This window comes from Podarcis melisellensis (assembly GCF_964234715.1).
Source record: "Podarcis melisellensis genome assembly, chromosome: 10".
Classification (NCBI taxonomy): domain Eukaryota; kingdom Metazoa; phylum Chordata; class Lepidosauria; order Squamata; family Lacertidae; genus Podarcis; species Podarcis melisellensis.
The window spans coordinates 8030251-8053426 of record NC_138542.1 but is presented as its reverse complement, the minus strand read 5'-3'; the positions used below and the strand labels follow the sequence as shown (position 1 = coordinate 8053426).

At 42.6% G+C, this 23176-nt stretch overlaps 1 protein-coding gene across 3 annotated transcripts in view; it reads left to right on the top strand.

Moving 5' to 3' along the window:
- The window catches only part of COG5 (component of oligomeric golgi complex 5), a 170493-nt gene that overhangs the window by 56562 nt on the left and 90755 nt on the right, over window positions 1-23176 (top strand). For all 3 annotated transcript variants that reach the window (XM_081927685.1, XM_081927686.1, XM_081927684.1), the window contains exon 7: window positions 21890-22020. In XM_081927685.1, the coding sequence (XP_081783811.1) occupies window positions 21890-22020 (131 nt within the window). The remainder of the gene's footprint in view (window positions 1-21889; window positions 22021-23176) is intronic.

Sequence of the window (23176 nt, the reverse complement as noted above, 5' to 3'; positions counted from 1 at the left end):
GCACTCCAGTCCACTGGAGGACCAGTGAACTGGCCCAAGCCACAAAAACTTTGCCACCTCCTGTGTTAAAGGAATCCGTGGGTGTGGCCCCGTCCGAAGCCCAGGCAGGGGCTAGGGCCATGGCACGACCCCTATCGGTGACCCCGGGGGAGATCCTAGATGCATCACAGGGCTCCCCCTACTGGTGGTTAACCCTTCAGAGACAGGAGTCAGATATATATATGGGCAGGCAGACAGGAGTCAGATATAGTCAGTTTGGTTCCAGTGCCTAAGCCAGTACCACTCGCATTCTGTAACCAATAAAGTTGTGGCCGTTTGTAGCCCATAACCTAAAATGCTGGTGTCTAGTGTCTAGTGTCACAGTGTGGCGGGTTTGGGGCCTTGCCATGCAACTTGCCATACCCAGACAATATGGCGAATTATATTGCTCTAGTAATTAATCAAAACTTTGCCTGCTAGTCATTCACTCAGGAGAATATGGGGGGAATCCTGTTTTAATATATGAGCACAGCAAAGAGACTTCTGTGGGAATAAAGATCAATGATTTATTGTTTATTAGTATTGGAGGTAAATTTGTTATGTCTGGAAGACTACTGTTGAGCTTTATTGATAATAGGTGATTTGACCTTCATTATTTAAACAACTGGAAAAGTGTGTTTTTCTTGCCAAAAATGGGAACATAATTCATGTTTCTGAATTGGATTGTGCCAGATAAAGGAGTCTCCAACCTTCTGAGCAGCTCTGTTTGTCCTACTTTTTTTTTTTTTTTTACTTTTCTTGAAATGAAATCAAGCTGAATGGGAAAATGCCCAGAGTTGGAGAAGTAGGGGAATCTTTCTTTTTGATGGATGGGTCTCACTCTTAATCACAGATAATTATGTTTTCAGTGTACTCCATTTTAGGAGGAGGGATGTTGAATTAAATGAATTTGAACGGCCTGTGTGTCCCCCCCCCATCATTATTTGTCCTAACAAAAATAAAATTTGTAATGTGTTCTTTTTTAAAAAAACAAACAGGAGTGTGCTTCTAGAGAAGGGTGGAAACAGCAAGGAAAAAAACCAAACTTTTCCAATCTTTTAAATAATGAAGGTGAAATCACCTAGTGGAATAACCTCTGGACCTATTTGTCTGAACTTTAGTAGGTTCCTTCTCCAGTGGAACTCTGTTTTCAAACTGATTGTCTAAAACAAACCTAGAAGAGGGAACAGGTTTTCTATTTTCCTAACCAAAAATGGTGAAGTCTGCCCTTGTGAGAGAACTACTGCCTCTACCTTTCTGGAATCTAGCAGGCTTCGTTTCTTCAGACCATGCTTACAATTCACATCCAATTCTCGAAGAATTTTTCCTTCCTTTCTTTTAATTTTGTTAAGGTCCCCTGCATGAAAGCCCCATATGCCTTATTTCCTGTGGAATTCAGTTTAAAAAGCTAATTATATCTGATGTTCTCCCCTTATCAAGAACTCAGGAAAATCTGCCCTTCCTTTACCTATTTCTCTGTCTATAACATATATACTTCATGCCGTGCCCATGCAACATTTTGTACTGCAGGGTTTGAAACAATTTGGTAATGCAAACCATGGCAGCAGTTTATCTCTTGTTTCTGTTTACATGTCTTTATACAAGCTTCTGGTATTCCCAGCAAAAATAAAATCAAATCATTATTTGTTCCTCAATACTCTTCTTCACCACCTGCTTTCAGAAGCATCCATTGAATGAATAAGCCCGTCCCCCACAATCAGTCATCAAAACAGCAGAATAGCTTTCATTGCCCGTGTCATACTAAAATTAGACCACAGCACTTGGAATTGCTTATGATTTGCTCTTAAGTCTCAGTAGTACTAATTTGATTTTGTTATTTGTACCAGATCCTTTGATATACCGTATTTGATCCTTTGATATACTGTATTTTTCTGTCTATAAGACACCCCCATGTATAAGACACCCCCTATTTTTGGAGACTCAGATTTAAGAGAATGGGGGGAGATGTATCCGTGTATAAGACACCCCCTAATTTTTGACATTTTTTTTTAGGGGGGGGGAACCTAGTCTTATACATGGAAAAATACAGTAATTGGAATCTTACGGCACAAAATACTGAACACATATATTGTCCCACAAGGACAAGGCTTCATGGTAGTTTCCCATATAAATAGGTTTTCCAATGTTGCATTTTAAATAAATTGTCACTATTATTTATTTATTTTGCATGAATGATTCAAAACATTCTGTATTTGAGGGTATCGGAGATTGATTATGACAGTTTTCAAATCTTCTTTCCGTCAGGGAATCATTTCACGTTGATGTTCCTGTCATGGGGCCCTTCTGTGTTGCGGAGAACTGTGGGATGCACTCAGATTCCACACAAAATTTGGGTCATAATGTTTATTACATCTCAGTCACCTACAATGGGGATGGCAGTGAAGGGTAACGAATGCTCTCCTAAAAGGTTGCCTGCTTACCCCATTCACTCCCCAAGCATTCAGTCACCTAATTGTGCGAAATATATTTCTGAAACCTAGTCCACCTCTTTTCGATCTCATCATCTTGTTTTCCAGTTACAGATAGGTAGCCGTGTTGGTCTGCCATAGTCAAAACAAAAGAAATTCCTTCCAGTAGCACCTTAAAGACCAACTAAGTTAGTTCTTGGTATGAGCTTTCGTGTGCATGCACACTTCTTCAGATACACTGAAACAGAAGTTACCAGACCCTTCTATATAGTGAGAAGGTGGGGAGGGGTATTACTCAGAAGGGTGGTGGGAATGGGTGATTGGCAGATAGCCATGATGAGCCTGTTGACGACTCTTAACGACTGCAATAGTTCTTACAGGAAAAAGCAAGGGGTGAGAAGGTGAAAAATGGCTTTGTCATGTATAATGAGATAAGAATCCAATGTCTTTGTTCAGACCAGGTCTCTCCATGGTTTTAAGTTTGGTAATAAGTTGCAATTCAGCAGCTTCTCTTTCCAGTCTATTTCTGAAATTCCTTTGTAGTAAAACAGCTACTTTGAGATCTTGTATAGAATGTCCTGGGAGATTGAAGTGTTCTCCTACTGGTTTCTCTGTCTTGTGATTCCTGATGTCAGATTTATGTCCGTTTATTCTTTGGCGTAAGGTTTGGCCTGTTTGTCCAATATAGAGAGCTGAAGGGCACTGTTGGCATTTGATGGCATACACAATGTTAGACGATGAGCAATTAAATAGTCCCGAGATGGTATGTGTGATGTTGTTGGGGCCAGTAATGGTGTTGTCCGGGTGTATGTGGCAGCAAAGTTGGCATCTGGGTTTATTGCAGGCTCTGGTGCCAGTGTCTGTGTTAAGTCTGGTTGTAGTATTATTGTGGGTTAGGAGTTGTTTAAGATTGGGTGGCTGTCTGTAGGCAATGAAAGGTCTTCCTCCCAGAGCTTGAGAAAGAGAACTGTCATTGTCCAGGAGAGAACTGTCATTGTTTTCCAGTGTTATCTACATGATGTATCCCCAAATCCCTCCAACAGATTGTGCATTGTTAATTGACAATATTGCTTTTAATACCAGGAACCAGTGCTATTTTTCTAGTTGATGGGAACAGGATAGGTTGGTTGCTTCCTGGCCTCTTGGCCGGATGAACCATAGTTTTGTGAGAGGTAGGGCTGGGTGATGTTAGGTTTTCAACATCACCATGTATCACCAGCCAAATATTGCGACCCGGCGATACATCACAATGGTGAAAGAGAGGAACAATCCCTGGCACCTTGCAGAAAGAGCTGGGAAAGATTCCTGGCTGAAACCCTGGAGAGCTATTTCCTGCCAGTCAGTCGAGGCAATGCTAAGCTTGATGGACAAGTGGGCTGACTCTGAGGCAGTTTCTGTTGCTGCAAATTCTATTCAGAATATGTTGTCCTCTTGGCGTTTTTTCACTTCCATCAAGCAGATGTGAATAACACATTGGTTTCCCATTGCTGCACATTCTTTTGCTTTTTGGAAAGCAAAAGGTTGTCCAGTTGCGTTCTAAAATTTAAGTTCTGTTATTTAAGTCCGATTGCAGGTTATTCGTGGCTTTTATACAGTTAGAAACAATGTGGCTGCATGTAAGAATATGATTTATTAGGGGAGTGATTTGATGCTCTCTGTCCTCCTTTCTTTTAATCCTATCTATACTTGGAATATATTTTATCTAACATTCAGTGGTACATAGCTACAGATGCTTTGGCTGTCAACTAGCAATCACTCCAGAGAATTATGTCTGGATGCAGTTCGTACTTTCTGTTTTTAAATTGTTGTGGCTGTATGCGGCTCAGTTTTTGGTACTGCGAAGCAGTGACTGAATAATCTTTGTGGCTCTGTATTATTTTTTCATGCATTAGCAAACTGGTCATGGCTAGTTATAGTGCAGTCCTATATATGACTGGCCAGAAGTATGCACCACTCAATTAAATGAGACTTATTGCCAGGAAAATGTGTGTAGTAAGCTTAACTAGCTTCTCTTGAAGATCCTACTGACAGCTAATGATGATGGTAGAAATATACTGTGATCAACGCATCTAGTACACTCAGAATGAGAGATTCTGGAGGTAGAAAATGTCGTCTTCTACTACTTGATTGCCTTCCGTCAGTTGTACATGCTTCTAGTAAAGCCTGTTAAAATATTAAATACTGCTTACTTTGTTTTAAAAAAACATTTTAATGGGTTCTTTAGAGCAATTCTGTTTTAATTACTGTTTTAATTAAACAGTACTGAACTGGGGGAAGATGGGAGGCTTTAAATAGAAATTAAATTAGAGTAACCAAAACAAATGTGTAAATTATTACTCTCTCCACTCATTGCGTCTAAGGAAATCTGAACTGGGAGCTTTTCCTGATTTTACACAAGTGCTGTATAGTACAAATCGCAAATATTGTCCCCAAAGTTTCATTCTGTAAAACTTGCAGAGTTTTGGATCCAGCCATATGTATCTTTTGTAGAAGATTGCCTGTTCAGTTTATAAATCTTGGCATGTGCATGGATCCGTTCCCAATCTTTGTCTAGTTCCTGGAAAAATTGGTATTAGCCTTAAGCCAAACTGAAGCACTGGATTACACGGATTTTCATATTTTCTGTTTATAGTTTTTGGATAGATGGTACATAGCAATCTGTCTTACAGGTGTAGATAAGCCCTCTGTCTTCACTTTAATGTTTATATGAATCATTTTAGGAAGAATGCCTCTGTAGTGGAGTTGAACAAATATTTCTGCTCCATAAGGACCTTTGTTAAGCCCCGAGTAATATCTATTTGCAACCTGTAGTTTTATATAAAAGCTTTGTTGAGATGCTTAAAGCATTCTTTAGATGTTCTTCAGAAGTTTGAGTGGGAACTTAGTGGGCATGGGATATTAACAAGTAATAGAGACTGCTAGAATATTTGGAGGAGGGAATATTTGAAGTGGAAAATGACATGTTATGTATGACTCTTGTTTGATGAGTCCAGGCTGTGCATACTCATTTTAGTTTTGTGTTATTTGATTATCTCAGCCTGTTGTTCTCTTCCTTGTTCCATTGCCCTGTATTCCTTTTCCTTCCCATTTTTCCAAAAAGCATGTATATCTACTTTCTCAACTACCAGCTTATCAGCTCCATTTCTTCCCTTATTATTTCCATAATTTAATATCTGTTAGCCATCAAACAGGCATTACTTATAGCAGTGATTTATAGGGGAGCGGGTGGCGCTGTGGTCTAAACCTCTGAGCCTCTTGGGCTTGCTGATCAGAGGGTCAGCAGTTCGAATCCCTGTAACGGGGTGAGCTCCTGTTGCTCTGTCCCAGCTCCTGCCAATGTAGCATTTCGAAAGCACGCCAGTGCAAGTAGATAAATAGGTGGCAGGAAGGTACATGGCATTTCTGTGCACTCTGACTTCCGTCATGGTGTTCTATTGTGCCAGAAGCAGTTTAGTCATGCTGACCACATGACCCAGAAAGCTGTCTGTAGACAAACGCTGGCTCCCTCGGCCTGAAAAACGAGATGAGTGCCGCACCCCCATAGTTGTCTTTGACTGGACTTAACCTTCCAGGGGTCCTTTACCTTTACCTTTTTACCTTATAGTCTCAAAGGATTTTGAGTTAAGAGGCAGGGTGGTGGAGAGGACTCAGCGACTGATAATGTCCGGTGACAAAAGTGGCTGCAAGGGAGAAGGTCTTCTGGGCTGCTTGTATGTGAAACACTGTCCGCAGAGAAGCTTATCTGCCACCTACATCAGTGTCTTGCTAGCAGCCAGGCAAAGATTTTAGTATTGTCTCAGTCCTTTTCACTTGCGAGGTGCTTTTGCCTCTTGTATGTATTAAATGATATGTTGCGGGTGGCATTCTTTTTATGTTGGGTTTGGATCCTGTTTTTTCAGCTGCTTTTGTGTTTTTAATCTTGTTTTATATTCAGTGTATTCATATGTTGCCTAGAGAATGCTGTTTATGAAGTCACTAATAAATATAAACAAAATGTGCCTCAACCCGCTTTATACTGAGTCAACCCATAGCTCCATCTAGCCCAGTATTTTCTGCTCAGACAGGCAATGGCTCTTCAAGGTCTTAAGAAGAGGATTATATCAGCCCTACTACACCAGCTACCTTAGGTGCGCAAAGCATGTTCTCCACACTGGGCATTGCAGACCTAGTCCCGAATCCTTGGTGCTGCAGCAGGTAAGGATATAGCAGGTGTACCTGTCTCCTGACCTCTTTCTGCCTCCACCGATGAGTGGTTTGCTCGCTGCAGCCATGGAAAGGGGAAAAGATCAAATGTTACCACTGCCAGCAGTAGCCAGAATAGGGCCTTGAATTATGATCTGCTGGATCCTAATTCATTTCAATTCCCAGAGAAGAGCCTGGAGCTCCCAGAGAAAGAAAGGAAGAAAGACTATACCCTACCTTGCACCTTGGCTGGATGCAGTAGTTGACCTACTAGTCTACGCTATAGTTGTTGTTGTTTAGTCGTGTCCGACTCTTCGTGACCCCATGGACCAGAGCACACCAGGCACTCCTGTCTTCCACTGCCTCCTACAGTTTGGTCAGACTCATGCTGGTAGCTTCAAGAACATTGTCCAACCATCTCGTCCTCTGTCGTCTCCTTCTCCTTGTGCCCTCCATCTTTCCCAACATCAGGGTCTTTTCCAGGGAGTCTTCTCTTCTCATGAGGTGGCCAAAGTCTTGGAGCCTCAGCTTTAGCATCTGTCCTTCCAGTGCACACTCGGGGCTGATTTCCTTAAGAATGGAGAGGTTTGATCTTCTTGCAGTCCATGGGACTCTCAAGAGTCTCCTCCAGCACCTAATTCAAAAGCATCCATTCTTCGGCGATCAACCTTCTTTATGGTCCAGCTCTCACTTCCATACATCACTACTGGAAAAACCATGGCTTAAACTATATGGACCTTTGTTGGCAAGGTGATGTCTCTGCTTTTTAAGATGCTGTCTAGGTTTGTCGTTGCTTTGAAATTCAACAAGAGAAACATGTGACTCAGTCAATCACAATAGATTTCATCAAAACATTCAAGAGTACCTTATTTTTTTTTAAAGATACTTGTATTTTTTAGTATCAGAACTGCTCTGTAATCATAAAGAATATGCACTTTATATGGAGCTTGTCACAGTAAGACTGATTGGGCTCTTGTTGGTCCATAGTGCCAAAGATCCCACACAAATCAAGTAGCTTTTGAGGTGGGGAGAGAGAGAGAAACATACTATGTCTGGCGCTGTGAGAAATGATAGCTCCATGAACTTTGAAGCCCCAGCTGGCCAGAAGCGGCAATGTTTATTTTTCCTTTACCCAAACTGCAACCCGCACCCAGAAGGAAGGAAGAAATTGGGGAGTTGCAAGTAAGAGCTACTTCCCCAGGGCTCTGTCAAGCCACCTTATTGATTTAACCCATGATTCAATGTGTCATCACCTGAGAGCAGAAGTAAATTGTGGTGCACAGGCTTCAAAAACCTGAATCTTCTAAGTAAGCTAAGCTGTAAAGTGTGAAGTTCTTACAGTTCCAATCAGCCCATTATTTGTGGAAAATTCCACAGTGGATAACAGATTGGAAAAAGTTCAGTAATTAGTGACTTTTATCTTATTTTAAGCCACTTTCATAATAATGGAATCGTAGCATTAGTGGTTTAAGTTTGATTTTCCTTTTAGGCTAGTGGTAGCCTTGACTAGATGGCAATTTAGACAGTCTCCATAGCCATCCTAGGGGAAATAATATTCACCCTTTTTCCTGTCACGAAAGCTCCTGCAGGGGCAGTTTGCAAGGTAAAGAGATTTGTCAAAAGCACACTAGCGGGATGAAGCCCACGGCATTGTTTAAATAAATAAAAAAGACCAAAAACGGGGCAATATTTGGGATGTTGGTTTTGTAGCTCATCATTAGTGGACAACAGCCAAAAGGTGTCATAATCATCAACAACAACATAAAATCACAATATAAAAACACATTATAGAAGAGCATTGGATGTCCTTCCTCTCTCGTATTTCCAACAGACACTATACACTTTCTGAAGCAAAGGTGTTATTGAGGTAGGGAAGGGCACAGTACTGTGTTTTGTGTACAAATCCCAAACTTCCGGGAACCCATAGCAACAATAGCTGCCCCCCAAGTGAATGAACACTCTCATCCGGAAATATGCAGAATTTTGGCAACCTGTCACTAGTAAGATCTCAGAATAATGCAGTTATCTATTAGAAGCGGTACTGCTCATGGAAATGTAAGCTTGTGAACAGTGGATTATATCCAGTGGTCCTTTTAGCAGAAAGCTTTTCCACTCAGGGCGGCCACTCAGCCCACATGTGGTCCTCCAGGCCTTTCTGTCTGATCCTCTCAACTCTCCTCTGGCCACCTTTCCTTCCCACCTTCTCACCCCTCACTAGCCCTGGTTTGTACCCCTCTGAAGTGTTTTTTCCTGTGCCCCTCGATTGCCCAGATGGAGGATAGAGTGGGGCACATTGTGTGTGTGTGTGTGTGTGTAGAAACTAACATACTGCACTTGCATCCATTGATCTCTCCTGTCACTTTTGTCCTTGGCTCTGCTCTCCCCTGGCCAGAAGGGAATGCCACCCTTAGACTTTAAACAGACCCCCACTTGTGCCATATCCCATTCTGTTCTGGGGGGGGGGTGTCTGCTAATTGTTAGGAATAGCTTCACGGGGTGCACGGATGGCTGCAGTTGGGGGAATTGTAGAAAATTGGATGCCCTTGCCTCACACAGTCAGAAGTATTTCCTACCACTAGTTCAAAACTGAAATTTAATACAGTTTGTTGCTAGTAGATTATTTTTCAGTGTCATCTTTTTGTTTTTCACTTAACCTCCCCACCCCTTCCACTGCAGACTTCAAAAGTGTCACTGTGTAGAATTTGAGGCTATGACTGTGGTAAGTGGAAGGACAAAGTGGCAAGTTTTTTTGGGGGGGAGGCGAGGGATAGTTGTCAACTCAGAAAACTGAGTTTTTTGCTGCACAACCTGCTGTGTGGATGTTGGTTTTATCTCCTCCGGCTAAGCCTGTTATGTAACTACCTTTTTGAAATGTTGCTTTAAAATGTGTATAGATCATTAAGCAGCAACTCCGCTGTTGGGTTTAAAAAGCTGTTTAGCGTTAGCACATCACGAAATTTGTGATTTTAATTACCAAAATACCTTTCCCCTAAGAGACCTAAAGTCTTGTTCATTTCCCAGACTGTGGATTATGAATGCTTCTAACTCTGGAGTTTGCTACATCTTGCTTTAAGCGCAGGCTTCCTCAACCTCGGCCCTCCAGATGTTTTTGGCCTACAACTCCCATGATCCCTAGCTAGCAGGACCAGTGGTTAGGGATGATGGGAATTGCAGTCTCAAAACATCTGGAGGTCCAAGGTTGAAGAAGCCTGCTTTAGCCTACAATATTCATGCATGTAAAAAGGAATGTAATGTAAATGTGAAAATGCTGTTTTCAGCAATGTAAGACATTACTTGCAGATTAGTATGATAGCATGTGAGTGTTCCTTCTGACTTTTCTCTTTCAGTCTAAGGGTTAGATCTGGTATCTGATACAGATGCTTGACAGAAGGGTCGGAGAGTGAGGTCGGGTAGCTATCCATCTTTGCTTCTCTCTCCCCATTTCCCTTGTCTTGTTGAGAGCATTATGATACTAATAGGTTGCAATGCATTGATTCTTTGGTGCCCGCTGGAATCTTCTGTGTAGAAGTAAGCAATGCTATTATAGGCAAGACTTTTCCATGAGGCCAACCTGTGTCATAGGAGAGTGAATGGGACCCTCAGTTCTGGGGGTGTTTCTACTCTGAGTTTTGTTTTAATTTTTGTTTTTTCCCCCCAATCTTTGGTTTTGTACTTTCATATAAATTTAGATTTCAGGTTTCTTTTCTTTTGCAGAGAATCAGAAGAGTCACTGGGTAATAAAGAATTGCACTTGGGTGCATGCTACAGAATAAAATTGGATGAGTAAACATCCTGGGCCCATAATGTTCTGATACAGCATTTAACCCTCTTGCAACATAAGAAGGCTCCTCCTTAAAAATTTAACAAGGAACGTGAAAGCTTTTTCCAGCCTACAAGCAACTACTAAGATATCCATAAAAAGAGAGTTGACATTGATTCCTTACACAAAACAAGTGCCAAAACCAAATGAAAATTGGTTACAAAAGATTTAGGTCAAGCTTTTGGTTCTGATGTCTAGCCAAGTAAGGGGATACCATACTTTCCTATAAGTATCAAAATATTACAGTCTCAAAAGAGAGATGATTAAGTTATGGATTTACTCCTAAACAAAGATTTGCTGTGTAGAACCAGATCTGTTACGTGGCCTATCGTGCACTTGTCCATGTGAAATCTGGGCACTTAGGTTGTCTCAGTTGCTTCTTATTAATAGAGACGGCATCTTTTTGTCACAGTGCCTGGAAAACTGTCTCCAGATTCCCATTGGCAGGCAGACTCTGCAAGCATCTGTAAGGCCCATTCTAATTTCTGCCTGTGTTCTGATGCTTCTATCTGTTGACCTGGGAAACATTGCTGTGGAGCCAAAAAACCTCTATGACACTTCAATACATCATTGCTGCATGTCTTCATACTGTGATGTTGTGCGTTCAGGAATTTCCAGTGCTGAATGACTGATTCCCTGGCTATTACCATTGATGGCGATACATAATTTACTTTCCTTTTTCCTAGGAGAAAACTAGGGCTAAAGAGCTTTTTGTATCAGAATGGAGAAATCAAACGTGGCCTGGGTCAGGGGTAGGCAACCTAAGGCCCGTGGGCCGGATGTGGCCCAATTGTCTTCTCAACCTGGCCCGCAGACCGTGTGTTTTTACATGAGTAGAATGTGTCCTTTTATTTAAAATGCATCTCTGGGTTATTTGTGGGGCATAGGAACTCGTTCACCCCCCCAAAAAATAGTCTGGCCTACAACATGGTCTGAGGGACAGTGGACCGGCCCACGGCTGAAAAAGGTTGCTGACCCCTGGCCTAGGTGAATACCATTGACCCAAAAATGAACTGTTTCCAAGTAATTTTGCCGTAAACAAACTGACTGCAGGGCAAGCTAACGTCCTCATCATTATTATCAGCAGCCAACTTTTATACTAGAAATTGCCTTGGTAACTTTCAAGTAGCTTCTGTATACAATTTCTGTTAAACAAATTACAATGAAATAAAATAATGCTATTTTAAAAAGTATCGCAATACAACAAAATCCCTAAAAGTTCTATTATCAGTTTAAGAAGCTCCCCCCTAGGCATCCTGATATTTCCCCCCTTTTTTTTCACCCAGTATTTCCTTGCAGCTAAAGCAGACAGACCTGTTCTATGGGTCACAAAAAGGTGAAGATCTTCTGATAAAAAACTAATGATGGTCTTGGTCAGAATAGGTTGTTAATTTAGACCGAATATTTCCCAATACTTTTTTTTTCTTGGCCCGTCGTATAAAGGACATTTCAATACATATTGAATTGAATTGCAGAATTAGACAAACGTAACAGGAAGGGTCCGAAACCGGCAGGACCAGAAATTTCCTGAAGACTGGAGTAAGTTTATGAGCTATATGAAAAGTATTTGTGATGATCAGACGACGTTTGTAGGTTTGCAAGAAGTTCTGTGAGGAGTATTGTTGGAAACATTGTAAAAATGGAAAAGGGGAGATGATACGTTAAGAGAGGTAAAGAGAATATAAAATTAAGTAATGCATAAAAAGAGGTTAAGACGGAAGATCATCGGAGGTGCTGATGGAAGTCCAAAAAGAGTGTATTTGTAATAATGTGTGTGGTACGTTTTATAATTTGTATGCTAAAATTAATAAAAATGTATTTTAAAAAAAGAATTGAACCTACCAAATTACAAATACAGATCTGTTGGGAAACAGGAACTCATTTTTATCTGCGTCCAACACAGAGGAAGACGTAATCTGTTTAAGCAGTTTTATTCAGACCCATACAAAGGGGACAATATCTTAAAAGAAGGGACAACAATGGATTTTCTTCCAAGGAGATTCTCCTTGTCAGTCTGAACTTTCTCATCTGTCTGAAGCGCAGCGCAGTTTCTTTTGAGATCTTCCTTAACACATCTAAAAATAGAACAGAGCATAAAGCTAATAGGGCTGGGGAAAACCTTGGTCCTGGTGGCTATTGTACAGAATGTTAAAAAAAAAGAAGAAGAAGTAATCAGAAGTCTTGTCCCTATTGCTGGGAGATTTGACAATTTCTGAGAGCCCAAGAGAATGAATGAGGCATGTATCTCTCTGCTCTGGAAACCATATGGAGGTGCAAGTTAGAGTTGAATTATCTCCTCAGTTTAGGTGTTAAGCAATTCCATGTAGCAATTTTTTTTTACGTATATGAACCACTATCATGCTGCACCCTGCTTGGGTAGGACTTAGGTGTGGAGTGTCAAAGGGCAAACAGTTATAGGCTGCTTCTGAATATGACAGCAGTGGCAGAACAAGAGGTTTCTCCACAGGTACCATTGCTGGGTTTGTAAAGGTAAAGGGACCCCTGACCATTAGGTCCAGTCGTGCCCAACTCTGGGGTTGCTGTGCTCATCTCACTTTATTGGCCAAGGGAGCTGGCGTACAGCTTCCAGGTAATGTGGCCAGCATGAGTAAGCTGCTTCTGGTGAACCAGAGCAGCGCATGGAAACGCCATTTACCTTCCCGCAGGAGCGGTACCTATTTATCTACTTGTACTTTGAAGTGCTTTCGAACTGCCAGGTTGGCAGGAGCAGGGACCGAGCAACGGGAGCTCACCCTGTTGCGGGGATTCGAACCGCCGACCTTCTGATCGGCAAGTCCTAGGCTCTGTAGTTTAACCCACAGCACCACCCGCGTTCCCGCTGGGTTCATAAAAGGCTTTTAATAGATTCTGTTGTGAATTCCTTCACAGATACCATCTACAGTTTTGGCTTACCAGCAGAGTGAATCCTCCCAGGTACACTTACTTTACAAATCACCCTCCAATCATGGCTAGAGGTTCCACACCTTCCCCAGACAACCATGGGTGGTGTTTGGCAGTGTTGCTGATATTAATCTGCATCACCAGGCAACCCTCCAAATACATGACCAGAAAAATCTGGCAATCCATTTTTTAAAATTGCCCTTATATGTTGCTGATGCCTTCTTTTTTCAGGAAACTTCCCCTAAATTACTGCTAGATAACTTCATAGAATCATAGAGTTGGAAGAGACCACAAGGGCCATCGAGTCCAACCCCCTGCCAAGCAAGAAACACCATCAGAGCACTCCTGACATATGGTTGTCAAGCCTCTGCTTAAAGACCTCCAAAGAAGGAGACTCCACCACACTCCTTGGCAGCAAATTCCACTGTCGAACAGCTCTTCCTGTCAGGAAGTTCTTCCTAATGTTTAGGTGGAATCTTCTTTCTTGTAGTTTGGATCCATTGCTCCGTGTCCGCTTCTCTGGAGCAGCAGAAAACAACCTTTCTCCCTCCTCTATGTGACATCCTTTTATATATTTGAACATGGCTATCATATCACCCCTTAACCTCCTCTTCTCCAGGCTAAACATGCCCAGCTCCCTTAGCTCCCTTAACCTGGAGCTTTCAGGCTGCAAAGGCCACTGGAATAAATCTCAGGCAGTGTCTTATTGGATGTGTTCCTTTAGGAATGAATTTAGATTAGATGTCCCTTTCATTAGAAAGCTGGTTGTTTTAAACATTCCTGAAAATGTTTCAAGGTCAGTTAAACTGAAGCTGGATACTTTTATTTGTGCATACCAAAATAGAATTAAACAAAAGGGGGGGGATCTTATTACTCAGCTTGCAGAACAAAGTGAATGTTCTACAACAAACGTGATGCCATGCCTTATTTACGTTTTAAGAGAACTGCTTTTTTTCAACCGCCAGTACTACTTCTCCAGGATTGGCGAGGTGTTTTGGAAATTTTGATGGGCAGCTGAAGAGAGGCCACACACAACCTTTAGAAGTTACCTGTTGAACAGGGTATTTTTCCTTGATTTTTTTTCTGGCCTACCTGGACACATACATGATGGGTAGAAGATGAGTAGTCTAAGAGGGCTCCTGGTCTGGGCAAACCTGGAGATGCAACCTCTGATGCTCTTAAAAGGTGGCTGCTGCTAGGACCAGCACACTTACAGCATCCTGAAAGCTGTACCCTAATTCTGCAATACACATTTCTCCTGAATTCCTACCTGATTTGAACCTCAAGGAGTGTGGGATTCCAAAGTTGGGAAGAAACCATCAAGGCTGAGGCTCTATGGGTTTGTCCTTATTGTTCATATTTTGCTTTAATCTCTAGCCCTGAACATCCTTCTTATTTGTTTGCTGTAGTGCACCATAGGCCCTTCCTGTTTTAAAGACAGAACTCCTTCAACAACCAAGGAGGAGAGGAGTGACATGCCAAAGCCACAGGATGAGTTGGTGGGAGGGGAGAGCTGGTATTAGAATGCCCTTGTTTCCAGTGAAATGTTCAGTCATGGAAACCAGAACAACTATTTCAAAAGCATTAGCTGCTTTTATTGATAATGCTTTCCTGTTCTGTGAGTATCATAAAAAGTATTTTATGATGAAGCGGCATTTGATGACCTAATGCATAAATAACAAATCATTAACTTGCTAGCTATAATTCAAATTCTCCATATAATTAGATGCCTGTATAAACGAAAGCTATTATGCATTTCAATCTGGTCTTCATAATACTGCTCGCACGTGCATTTGACTCTCAACATGCAATACAGTGGTACCTCTGGTTACGAACGCTTCAGGTTACGAGCTCCGCTAACCCGGATGTAGCTGCTCCTGGTTGCAAACTTTGCCCCAGCATGCGAATGGAAATCACACGCAGAGGGAAGCCCCATTAGCAAAGGATAATAACGGTTTCAGCTTAAGAGCGGACCTCCGGAATGAATTAAGTTCGTAACCAGAGGGACACAGGGTAGAGCAGAGCCCAATCATTGACCCCCCTGGATCCAAAGCTGGTCCATCTCCCTGAGATGGGCCTCTTTTTTGTGCCATCCTGGAGTTCAAACATCAAAAGAACGTCTTCTCGCCTAGCTGGTGTGAGCATCAGGATGGTGGCAGCTCAGTAGCTCTGTTCTGCCATTCTTCACCCTGGCCCCATTTAAACAAGTTGGTCTGTTCGTCACTTCATACCGTAAGAATACGAGACGTGTGACAATTTGATTTTGTCAGTGAGAGATGAGAAGTTGATTTCCTTGTGCTTATGAAACAAGGAATTCGTGCCAACAAGTTCTGTCGGAGCTCAACCTCTGTCCCCAAAGTGCAAAAGAAATGTCAGTTGTCATAGTTTTAAGCTCGCACCCGTGATTTCAGTGAAAACCAGCATTCACAATGCAAGCCCGGCAGAATGCAAGATGTGCAGTGTGGAGTCTAGTATGGGATACTTCAAGTCATTGTTTTTAGTCATTTACTTTATTTTTCTCATCTTCAGTTCATCAGAAGATTTTGCAGTGAAACCCTAAATAAACTGCACTGCAAAAAAATAAACAGACCAGGAAGTTGTTAATATTTGGTGTTGTATTCTGTTTTTATATGTGTTGGAAACTGCCTGGGGTAACCCAGCCAGATGGGTGGGATATAAATAATAAAACCATGATGATGTCCAACATGCAGGCTTCCCACAGGCCTCTGGGTGGCTGCTTTGAGACCAGAATGCTGGACTAAAGGGGCCCTTGGCCTGATCCAGCAAGCTTTTCTTATGTTCCTATTAGGTCTTCAGAAAGGAAGGCAGAAATCTTAGATCTTTGCTTTCTCTCTTTGCTGAGGAGTGTCTGGCAGAGGTTGCATGGCCAGATGCTGACCCAGGGGATAGGGGGCAGTGATTTATGGGGTTTTGTGCCTCTCATGAGGCAGAAGCCAGGGCTGGAGGAAGGGGAGTAGTATGGGCAGGAGGAGATGGCGTGGGGCAGGAGCCGAGACTGGAGGAAGGGCAGGGCTTGTCAGAAGTGGAGGAGAAGGAGGAGGCAGTGCCCGAGAAGAGTTGGGGCAGGATCCCCTCTGTCCCGTCCCCTCATTGTCCCCCAGAATCAGGAGGGGCTTGAAGAGACAGGCACAGTGGCAACTTCTGTCATAGCCGTCAACTTTTCCCTTTTCTTGCGAGGAATCCTATTTGGAATAAGTGAAACATTGACAGCTATGACTTCTGTGTAGGAGAAGTTTCAGGTTGCTTGTGCAGGCCATCATCAGAGCATAGCTGTCAACACAGATTTGAAAATAAGGGACCAGCAGCCTCGGAAATAAGGGATCAGCAGCCAAAATAAGGGATTTTCAGAGCACAGGTATGTTCAACTTCTGAGCCCCTCCAAGCCAAAGGCAGAAAGCCTAGCCAGCAGCCAAACAAAGCCTCAAGCGGTCGTTCCCACAGTGCAGCAACCCGGCAAAGGGGATGCAGCAAGGAAAACCACCGTCACCTCTCTGCTGGGAAGCACTGAGCAAAGGCGAGTCCCCAGGCAACACGGCCTATTTGATCGGCACAAGGCATGCAAGCTCCACCCCCCAGTCGTTCTTAGACTCCTTATTGGGTGAGCAACGCAACCAAGCAACACAGTTGGAGCCTCCCTCCTCCCTGGCCGGCAGGGAGGGAGGGAGAGGAGCTGCTTCCTTTGAAACCCAGGAAATTTAAAGGACATCATCAATAAGGGACAGCAGTGGGACACAGCGCTGGGACAAGGAACTTTCCCGCCAAATAAGGGACGGTTGACAGCTATGCATCAGAGGAGGGTACTTAAGTTTGGATGGAAGCTTGGTTATACTGTTGCACCAACAATCTAGCTCGGATCGCAAGCCTGGCGAGGGGCTGCCAGCTACTTAGTTGCCAGAAGTGTGCGCGCATATTCTGTGCACCTTAGGAGCTCCTGTAAGTGTGTGCTTTGTCAATAAACCACCTTCGCCACATCAAGCAGTTGGTCCCTTACCTTTCCCGCCCCGACCTGGCCACAGTGATCCATGCGACGATCACTTCCAGGCTTGACTACTGTAATTCGCTCTACGCGGGGCTGCCCTTGAAGCTGTCCCAGAAACTCCAGCGGGTGCAGAATGCTGCAGCGAGGCTCCTCACGGGGTCTCTGCCATGGGAGCAGATTCACCCAGTTCTTTTCCAGCTGCACTGGCTCCCGGTGGAGTACAGGGTCAGATTTAAGGTGCTGCTTTTGACCTTTAAAGCCCTTCACGGCCTAGGACCCTCGTACCTACGGGACCGCCTCTCCTGGTATGCCCCACGGAGAGCCTCAAGGTCCATAAATAGCAATACCCTAGTGGTCCCGGGCCCTAAGGGAGTTAGATTAGCTTCAACCAGAGTCAGGGCCTTTTCATCACTGGCTCCGGCCTGGTGGAATGCTCTGTCTCATGAGACCAGGGCCCTGCGGGATCTGATTTCTTTCCGCAGGGCCTGTAAGACAGAGTTGTTCCGCCTGGCCTTTGGCTTGGAATCAATTTGATTCCCTCCCCCTCTTTCTTTTTTCCTTTCTCCTCCTGTGATGAGGCTGCATTTTAATGTTTTAATGTTGTATTTTAATCTTGTTTTTTTAAGTTGTATTTCAATCAACTTGTTTTTATTATTGGTTGTTAGCTGCCCTGAGCCCGGTCTTAGCTAGAGAGGGCGGGGTATAAATAAAATTTATTATTATTATTAATAAAGAATTAAATTATCAGCCATTTCTACTCCTGGGGCAGGATGTACTCAGGACACATACACACACACACATTACACTTCCTTTAATACTGAAAATATATGGTGATTGGTGTCTACCCCACCCCCAGTAGAAGGCATTGATTGGGAGGCAGATTATGGTTTTGTTGTGGTTGTAGAGGCACACTATCTATTTGCAGAAAGTGACACAAATTTTGAAGTTTATTCCGTCTGGTGAAGTACACAGTTTTAATATTCGGGGAAGGCACAGATGGAGTGACTAATATATTTTTAATGGCATATTATGGTGTGAAGAATATTATCTGCAGTATGAAGAAATGTAGCTGTAACATGTTTCTGCAGAGAGGTGCTACTCACTGTCTCCAGTGTAAAGGCTATTTACTCGTATCTCCTATGATGTATTTCAGTGCCTTTAAAGCAACAGGCAATATTCAGTTATCGTCCATTTAAGCAGTGTTGAGCAAGAGGAAATTATTTTCATGCTCCAAATGCTGGATCGTAATATTTCCATCTAGAATCAAAGTGGAGAATTGGGTATGGAATTTCTCACAGTGCGTTATATTAAACTGTGGAAAGAGGTTAAGAAGGAGTTGGAGATACGGGGGGAAATGAAACTCACCCTGTTAGGTAGAATTTCAGCCATTAAAATGAATATATTCCCCAGGATGCTGTTTTTATTCCAAACAGTCCTAGTTGTAAATAATTTAAGCTGCATCAGAGGATGGGAAAAAATGTCTCTAAATTCATCTGGCAGGTGAAAAAGCCAATAATTAAACATAAAATTATGACAGATACAAAAGAAAGAGGAGGCTTTGCCTTGCCACATTTGCAATTGTATTATGAGGCAACTTGTTTCTGTTGGTTAAAAGAATGGATTGTATTGGGCAATGCAGACATTTTAGACTTAGAAAGGTCATGATTTAAAATTTGGCTGGCATGCATGTCTTTGGTACTGGAAGGCTAAAACCCATAAGAGTTTTATGAACCACATTCTTAGGAATAATCTGTATAGAGTCTGGGAGAAATATAAAAATCTGCTGGAAATAAAAACACCTTTGTGGCTATCTCCCATTGAAGCAATTACAACTAAGAGAGTTAATATGGATAGGCATTGGGAACTGCTGGATGTTAGGGGGGTGGAACCAGACTGAAATCAATGGAAAACTTAAGGAGTCAAGTTACGGATTGGTTGCAATATCACCAGATATACAGCATGTTTGAATTAGATAGAAAGAATGGATTTCTAAAACTCACAATTTGAAAAAAACCCTTACAAAATAAGGATAAACCCCTTTCTAAAATGTATTATTTTTTATTAGAATGGGAAACAAAAGACGAGGTTGTTAAAGCTTCAGTAACACATTGGGCAATAGATATAGGACACAATATGGATCTTAACCTCTGGGAGAAACTTTGGAAACGCGACCTGAAATTTACTTCATGTTATTCATTGAAAAAGAACTATTTGAAAATGATTTATAGATGGTATTTAATTCTGAGTAGGTTGGCTAAGATTTATAAAACAGAATCAGATATGTGCTGGAAGTGTAAAGAAGTAGATGGAGCCTTTTTTCACATGTGGTGGACATGTGAAAAGGTAAAGGTATATTGGGAAATGATTTATTATGAGTTGAAAAAAATGTTTAAAACTACTTTAAACAAAACACCAGGGTCTTTTTTGTTGGGAATAACCCAGACTGAAATTCCTAGGTGTCAGAAAAGGTTATTTGTGTATGCAACAACCAAGGCCCGTGTTCTGTTATCCCCCAAAGGGAAAGTGAGCGAGGTCCCAACTAAAGAGGCTTGGCAACTTAAATTGACAGAATATGCAGAACTTGCAGATTTAACACCCAGAATAAGAGAGCAAGAAGAACATATATTTAAAGAGTGGAAAACATTTATTGAATATATGGAAAATAACTGTATACAGCTGAAAACACTGGCAGCACTAAGATAAATTCAACAGATTAAAAAATTTTTGATGGATGTAAAAGTGGAAAACTGATTTGAATGGTAACAGTAAAATATGCAGCAAAGTATGATATGTAAAATGAACCATGACGGAGAAGAAGGGAGGTCACTGGATATCTTAATGTTTGTAAAATGTTTATTTTGAAATGTAAAATTGGAAACTTGATAAAAATTATTATTATTTTTAAAAAAGAGTTTTCTCAAGGTACCACTCTGAATCTTTTTGCATTTATGGCCATTTATTTTTCTGGACAAAAGCAAGCCCTGATGCATCAAAATAAATAAAATCTTGTGGGAGCTTAGCAGACGAGGTTGTGCTGTTTTTACGAGAGACCTTTTAAAACATGAATATGGAATTGTTTATTGAAGGAACCTTTTTTAAAAAATGTCTCTAACAAAGAAACTTGGCATGTACAAGGTGCTAGTAACATTTACAATGATTCAGCCAAAGATAAGGATGTTGCTGTTTTTCATTCTAGAACATTGATTGCAGTTGTGTGACAGTTTAACATGTGTAAGACAAGGTGGTTTTTCAGTGGGATTTGAGCATGCATTACAACAGCTGCAAGACTGCAGGTCAAGTCAACATGCATCATGATTTGCACCTGCCAGGACGCTTCTGATTCATATTACTGCATGGACATTTAAATTAAAATTGTTTTCATTTCCCATATACTGGGGCGAGGAACCTTTTCCATCCACTTTGAATTTGTGTAGGGTTTACTGCTTAGCCTTTTCTTCTCTCGAAGATGTCCCGCAAGGCCAGGCATAGGCAAACTCGGCCCTCCAGATGTTTTGGGACTACAATTCCCATCATCCTTGACCACTGGTCCTGTTAAAGGTAAAGGGACCCCTGACCACTAGGTCCAGTCGTGACCGACTCTGGGGTTGCGGCGCTCATCTCGCTTTATTGGCCAAGGGTACAGCTTCTGGGTCATGTGGCCAGCATGACTAAGCCGCTTCTGGCGAACCAGAGCAGCGCATGGAAAAGCCGTTTACCTTCCCGCCGGAGTGGTACCTATTTATCTACTTGCACTTTGACATGCTTTCGAACTGCTAGGTGGGCAGGAGCTGGGACCGAGCAACGGGAGCTCACCCCATCGCGGGGATTCGAACCGCCGCCCTTCTGATCGGCAAGTCCTAGGCTCTGTGGTTTAACCCACAGTGCCACCCGTGTCCCACTGGTCCTGTTAGCTAGGGATAAAATAGCGGTCAATTGCAAAGGTGATTCGGACATTTAAGCTGGCGCATTCTACCTGAGAAGCCCTTGCTATTCTATCGTATGCAGCAAATAATTTTTAGGAGAGTGATCGTGGTTTATTGTATCTGCAAGTGCCTGGTGTTTTTATGGTTATTGTTGCTTTCCTTTTTGCTCCCTTTGTGAATGATGCCATGGCCTTTGGCTAGTGCAATAAAATTTATGATGATGATGTTAGCTAGGGATCATGTGACTTGTAGTCCCAAAACATCTGGAGGGCCGAGTTTGCCTATGCCTGCACAAGGCAATGGATAAACTAGTGTGGCTGGTTAAAACATCCCTTCTGTGAATGGATCTGTACTACCATTGGGACACTTACTTACAGTGCCTTTTCTTAGTGAAAAGCTGATAAATAAGTGCACAATTTTTGCTGTTGGGATATTCACATACTGATGAGCGGCTTTTCTTCCATTCCTTTCAGAATAAACCCTGGCAATGCATACTGATGTCAGGTTCTATGCAGGAAAATGCAATGGGAAACAATACATAGCAGATTTAATGTTTCTCATTATCGTTGCTGTTTGAATTTTCTAATAATATGTAAAAATGCTGTTGTTTTTATAGATTACCTTTCCCAAGGAGTGGATCTCTCTGGAATAGAAGTAATTGAAAACGAACTGCTTTTTATGGCAAGAGCTCGACTGGAGGTCGAAAACCAGGCTAAGCGGTTGCTGGAGCAAGGAATAGAGACTCAGGTAAAAATACATTTTGCTTTCTTTCAGAGGCAGATGAATAAAAGTTTGCTCTTTGAGTATGGTGAAATGGAACTCATTGAACAGGGGTTCACCAGTTCAGTTTGCTTGCATTAGGTTGACTATATTGAATCAACATGGGAACTGATTATTATGCTTTCAGACTGGAAACTGTGTGCCTCTTGCTGCCCCTTTGCTTCTAAGAGAATGACTGGCAAGGGCTGGAGCACAGAAGCTTTTCTTAGCGCTGGTCTGATGTTTGGCATGTTGAGGGCTAGGAATTTTCTGTCTTTCCTCCACACTAGTCTTAAATCCACAGCAACATTGGTTACTTGTTGAATGGGAAAGATTGGGGCATACATGCTTGAGTCCAACCACCCTCCTGGTCTCCCTCCTAGTAGATAATTAATGTTTTAGAAAGAACCCTTTTAGAAAGACCATCTGTTGCCTATTCAGAGTGCTGGTTTTGACCTACGAAGCCTTAAACAGCTCAGGACCGCAATATTTCAAGGCCCGCCTTTTTCCATATTGTCAGGGAACTGACATCTAAAGCGCCGGAGGCGCAAAGGCTCACTGAGGGTGAGAGAGCAGTAGCAGCGGAAGAGGGAACCAGTAGAGGGCGAGCAAGAACTCCAAGGGAAAGTGAGTCGGAGGGATGGCTCAGAGACGCTTCAAGCGAAACCAGTGGGGAGGTCTCAGGACCTCCTATAGGGACACCCACACCTCGACGGAAACTGTCACGCCGAGAGGCCAGACGACGTGTTTCCGTTAAGGAGCTTTTATGTTGGAAACGTTTCCGAAAGCAGCCACTTTCGGATTCTACTAGTGATTGACGCAGCCATGCTGGAGGGGCTCCGTCACAGGCAGAGGTTTGAAAGCCTGATCAAACTCTGAGGGACTTGCATTTTACGCACAAGCAGCTCATCGTCCCATCACAGCAATCCGAAAGACTCCGAAAGCCAGCTTGTGCAGGGAGAAGCATCATGAGCAATCCAGCCGGAACCGGGGAAGCAGGAGCAGCTGGAGGAGGTCCAAGCCTGGAAGAAAGGTACAGGGCGTTGGAGATCCAGTTGGCGCTGCAAACGGCGAGGCTTGAGGAGAGGAGGGCTCAGGATGCAGAAAAGGGAAAGGAGAAAACCACCCCGCTCGCCAGAAAGGT